This window comes from Nicotiana tomentosiformis, chromosome 1 (assembly GCF_000390325.3).
Source record: "Nicotiana tomentosiformis chromosome 1, ASM39032v3, whole genome shotgun sequence".
In the NCBI taxonomy this organism is placed as follows: Eukaryota; Viridiplantae; Streptophyta; class Magnoliopsida; order Solanales; family Solanaceae; genus Nicotiana; species Nicotiana tomentosiformis.
In genome coordinates, this window is record NC_090812.1 from 16031409 (window position 1) to 16036864 (window position 5456).

Consider the following 5456-nt stretch of genomic DNA (forward strand, 5'->3'; position numbering starts at 1 on the left):
GGAGTTCTGCGGATGCAGGGTCATATTTGTGTTCCTAATATGGATTAGCTTCCTGAATTAATTCTTGAAGAGGCCCATAATTCCCGTTATTCTATTCATCCAGGTGTCGCCAAAATGTATCAAGATTTGCGGCAACATTATTGGTGGAGGGGAATGAAAAAGGATATAGTTGCATATGTAGCTTGGTGTCTGAATTGTCAGCAAGTTAAGTACGAGCATCAGAGACCTGATGGTTTGCTTCAGAAGTTAGAAATTCCTGAGTGGAAGTGGGAGCATATCACTATGGATTTTGTTGTTGGACTCCCACAAACTCAGAGAAAGTTTGACACAATATGGGTCATTGTGGACAGGTTGACCAAGTCAGCGCATTTCATTCCAGCAGCAGTTACCTATTCTTCAGAGCGGTTAGCGGAGATTTACATCTGCGAGATTGTTCACCTTCACGGTGTGCCAGTGTCAATCATTTCTTATCGAGGTACACAGTTTACCTCGTACTTCTAGATAGATGTACAGCGTGAGTTAGGCATGCGGGTTGAGTTGAGTATAGCATTTCATCCTCGGACAGACAGACAGTTAGAACGCACTATTCAGATATTGGAAGATATGCTTCGCGTTTGTGTTATAGACTTTGGAGGTTCTTGGGATCAGTTCTTGCCACTTGCGGAGTTTGCCTATAATAACAGCTATCAGTCGAGCATTCATATGGCTCCATATGAAGCATTATACGGGAGGCGATGTCGTTCGCTAGTTGGCTGGTTTGAACAGGGAGAGGCTCGGTTGTTGGGTACTGGTTTGGTACAGGATACCTTGGATAAGGTCAAGATTATTCAGGATCGACTTTGCAACGATCAGTCTAGGAAAAAGAGTGATGCCGACCGTAAGGTTCGTGACGTTGCATTCATGGCAGGAGAAAGAGTATTGCTCCGAGTTTCACCTATGAAAGGTGTAATGAGATTCGGAAAGAAGGGCAAGTTAAGCCCTAGGTATATCGGACCCTTTGAAATTCTTGAAAGGGTCGGTGAAGTAGCCTACAAGCTTGCACTACCACCTAGTTTATCAGCAATTCATCCGGATATCCATGCTCCAGAAATATCATGGTGATCCGTCCCATGTGTTAGACTTCAGCTCAGTGCAAATGGACAAATATTTGACTTATGAGGAGGAGCCGGTAGCTATTCTAGCTCGGCAGGTCCGTCAGTTGAGGTCTAAGAATTATCCTTCAGTTCGGGTATAATGGAGAGGTTAGCCGATCGAAGCATCTACCTGGGAGTCCGAGTTAGACATACGGAGCAAATATCCACATCTTTTCACCAGCTCAGGTACTTCTCTAATTCCGTTCGAGGACGAACGTTTGTTTTAGAGGTGGAGAATGTGACGACCCAAAAATGTCATCTTTAATTTAAATATTCAATTCTGTGTTTTATGAAGATGTTGGGAGCTTAACTGCTATGAGTTACGTATCACCTGAATAGTTGATGTTAATGTCATTCATTTTCTAGAAATATATTGGTTATGAGGCCACTATTAGTATTGTTTTCATGTTATGTTACGTTGATTGGATTATGTATGTATTGTTAGGATTGGTTTCTGGGATTCACTGGCAGGTGGATAAGCCCAGTTACAAAGGAAACTCTGGCGAATCTTTTGGAAATTTTGGGAGTTAGTAAAATTCGGGAAATTGAAATGTGCGAAAGAAGAGATAAGTTATGTTATGTGTTTGGGGGCGGACTCTACTTCTCATTCGAGGACTATTAACATGATGGACATCTATTGGATATGATAATAAGTGTACGAGACATATTATAAGTGTTATGGGGTCTAAGGAAAGTCCTAAGTCTAAGCCAAGTTGGAAAGTTTCATAATAGACTAAAGTTCCAAATGAGTACGCACAAGACCAAACTTTGGATGACCATATCTACATAGTTATAAGGAGTAATGTGATGCAAAACCTATCAAATGAAAGATCTTCTAGTCTAGTTTCTAACGCTTTAAACCGTTCTCCATATGGATATGTACAGAACGTTATGGCCATTTTACTGGACCTGTGTCATATGCACGCCCAGATGCGCGGCTTCGCATATTTGAGACTTTCTGCCTCAGGTGCGCGGCCGGATGCGCGGCCACTTGCCCAGGTGCGCGGCCGTGCACGTAAGAGATCATTTAAATCCCCCAAGGCCGGGTAGGGAGAGGGGTTAAGTCATAAAACCTGATATTTTTAGAGAGAAATGAGAGTGTTCTAGAGAGAGGAAGAAGCTCAAGTGTCTTGTTCATCAAATCTTGCTCAAGCCTTGAAATCCAACAAGAAATCTCTCAAGTTCTTTATCTAAGAGGTAAGGTTTCATACCCTAATTTTTCAATTTCAGATTTGGGGAGAATATGGTTGATTAGGAGTATGATTCTTGGGTGTAAGAGTATTATTTATATATGCTTATACCAATAAGGTTTGTGGCAAGAGTTTTGAGTTCAAATAGGTAAAGATTGGGTTGAAAATGGTAGAAATTTTCAAATACTTTAATTTAAGATATAAAGGTTCATTTCACATCGGAATTTGATAATTTTTGTATGGTTGGACTCGTCTCGGAACGGGTGTTCGGATTTCGTAAGTTTTTTCGAGATTCGAGATGTGGGTCCCACTGATGAATTTTTAGGTGAATTTCGGATTTTAATCCGGAAAATTAGTAAATTCATATGGAATTAATTCCTAAGATTTGTATTGAGTATATTGAATTGTTTATGACTAGATTTGAGGATTTCAGACACGAATTCGCGAGGCAAAGGTTTATTGGATTCTTGAATTTCGTTGCAAAGCGAGGAAAGTGTCGTGGTTAACCTTGACTTGAAGGAATAGAACCCCTGAATTATTTGCTATGTGAATTTCATGTGCAACGATGTATAGGCAAGGTGACGAGTGCCTATACTTTGTCAATTTAATTGTTTTCTTAATTATGTAAACATCTTAAATTATTTTAAGACACGAATTAATCGTTATAATAATTGTTTCACTCATATTCCTTGTCAAATATAAATTCTTGAATTCCTGCAATAATTATTACATGCTTAATTGATTTATGTGTCTTAATTGCTACTTGACATTTAGCATATTAAATATTAAACTGCCTATTTTCTCCTTGATTTTCACAATTAATTTCTACTTCTCATTGTTTGTTTCATAATTAAATTATAATTATTGTATGTCTTGATGCTCAATAGCTTCTCATTGAACGTGGTATTTATTGGAGTATTTCTATTACATTTAAGATTTGCACGCCGCAACAGATTTATTTAAAGTTTATATGGGGGAACATGCTGCACATCGCAACAGATTTATTTAAAGTTTATATGGGGAAACGCGTTGCACGTCGCAACAGATTTATTTAAAGTTTATATGGGGGAACGGGTTGCACGCCGCAACAGATTTATTTAAAGTTTATATTGGGGACACAGGTTGCACGCCGCAATAAAAACAAATTGAGGGATTGTGACTTCTGAATTGACTTCAATTATTAATATTATTTATTGGTCGTACTACTATTCCCGTTATTATTATTATTATTATTACGTACAGGTTAATGTAAGCGACCTGCCTTAGCCTCGTCACTACTTCGTCGAGGTTAGGCTCGGCACTTACCAGTACATGGGGTCGGTTGTACTGATACTACACTCTGCACTTCTTGTGCAGATTTTGGAGTTGATCCCAGCGACGTACTGTAGATTTGTCCGGATACAACTACCAGGGGAGGCTTGAGGTATAACTGCACATCATTCGCAGTTTTGAAGTCCCCTTCTATCTTATCTCAGCTGTGTATTATATTTCAAACAGCTTGAATTTTATTCATACCTTTATTTGTATTACGCTAGTAGCTCGTGTACTTGTGACTCCAGTTCTGGGATGGTATTTAGATATCACGATTATTATGGAATACTCACTTTATTTCAGACTTTATTTCCACATTTGTTTTCTTGTTATTAATTAATTTAAAATTTTCTTAAAATGGCTAGTTATATTCTAACGTTGGCTTACCTAGCAAGTGAAATGTTAGGCCCCATCACGGTCCTGAAGGTGGGAATTTCGGGTCGTGACATAGGGTCACCAGTCACAACAGCCAAAGACCTGTTATACTCTTGGTGACCCGAGACACATTGCTAGATTTGGCCCTCGGGCATCGAGCAGTTCACAGCAGCAGAGTTCCCGTGCTATGGTTCCAGCACCAGTTGTTCCGCCACCCGCCCAGCCAGCTAGGGGCAGGGGTCAGACAGATAGAGGTGGAGGTCAGACAGTTATAGGTGGAGGCCATCCAGTTAGAGGTCGTCCTAGGCATGCGGTTCAGAGTGGTGGCGCCCAACACCAATTTTATGCTTTTCCGACTAGGCCTGAGGCTGAATCATCCGATGTTGTGATTACAGGTATTGTTCCAGTTTGCCATAGAGATGCTTCAGTTCTATTTGATCCATGATCTACTTATTCCTATGTGTCCTCTTATTTTGCTTCATATATGGTGATGCCTCGTGATTCTCTGAGTGCTCGTGTGTGTGTGTCCACTCCGGTGGGAAATTCTATCGTGGTAGATCATGTCTATCATTTATGTGTGGTTACTATTGGGAGTCTTGGGACTAGTGTGGATCTTCTACTTCTTGATATGGTAGATTTTGATGTCATCTTGGGTATGGATTGGTTGTCACCTTATCATGCTATATTGGATTGTCATGCCAAAACGGTGACCCTAGCCATGTCGTTGTTACCTCGATTAGAATGGAAAGGAACTCCTGGTCATTCTACCAGCATGGTTATTACTTATATGAAGTCTCGGCATATGGTTGAGAAGGGGTGTCTAGCCTATTTGCCTTATATTCGTGATCCCAGTGCGAATGTTCCTTCTATGGACTCAGTACCAGTTGTTCGTGAATTTCCAGAAATATTTCCTGCAGATTTTCCAAGGATTCCACCCGACAGAGATATAAACTTCTGTATTGATTTGGCTCTGGGCACTCAGCCCATTTCTATTCCGCCATACAGTATGGCCCTGTCGAAATTGAAAGAAATGAAGGAGAAGTTACAAAACTTGCTTGATCATGGATTCATTAGACCCAGTGTCTCGCCCTAGGGTGCAGCAGTACTATTTGTAAAGAAGAAAGATGGCTCTATGCGGATGTGTATAGATTATCGGCAGTTGAACAAGGCCACTATCAAAAACAAGTATCTGTTGCTAAGAATTGATGACTTATTTGATCAGCTTCAGGGTGCCAAGGTGTTTTCAAAGATCGACTTGAGATATGGTTACCATCAGTTGAAGATTAGGGCATATGATGTCCCTAAGATAGCTTTTCAGACTCGGTATGGGCGTCCGGAAGTAGATTTGGAGGTCTGTAGGTCATTTGGTAAAAGTGGGAATTTGAAGGTTTTTGAGAAGTTTGACCGGGAGTGGACTTTTTGATATCGGAGTCGGATTCTGATTCCG

The 5456-nt window shown here is 40.4% G+C and overlaps 1 protein-coding gene across 1 annotated transcript; it reads left to right on the plus strand.

The window, feature by feature from the left end:
* The first annotated feature begins 4727 nt into the window (after window positions 1-4727).
* LOC138902235 (uncharacterized) lies at window positions 4728-5102 on the plus strand. Its single transcript, XM_070190093.1, has one exon. It carries the CDS (start codon window positions 4728-4730, stop codon window positions 5100-5102), a length of 375 nt encoding a protein of 124 aa, XP_070046194.1.
* Window positions 5103-5456: the final 354 nt, after the last annotated feature.

Excerpts from the sequence above, each read along its gene's own strand:
- LOC138902235 (XM_070190093.1), top strand. The coding sequence starts at position 4,728 with ATGTCGTTGTTACCTCGATTAGAATGGAAAGGAACTCCTGGTCATTCT.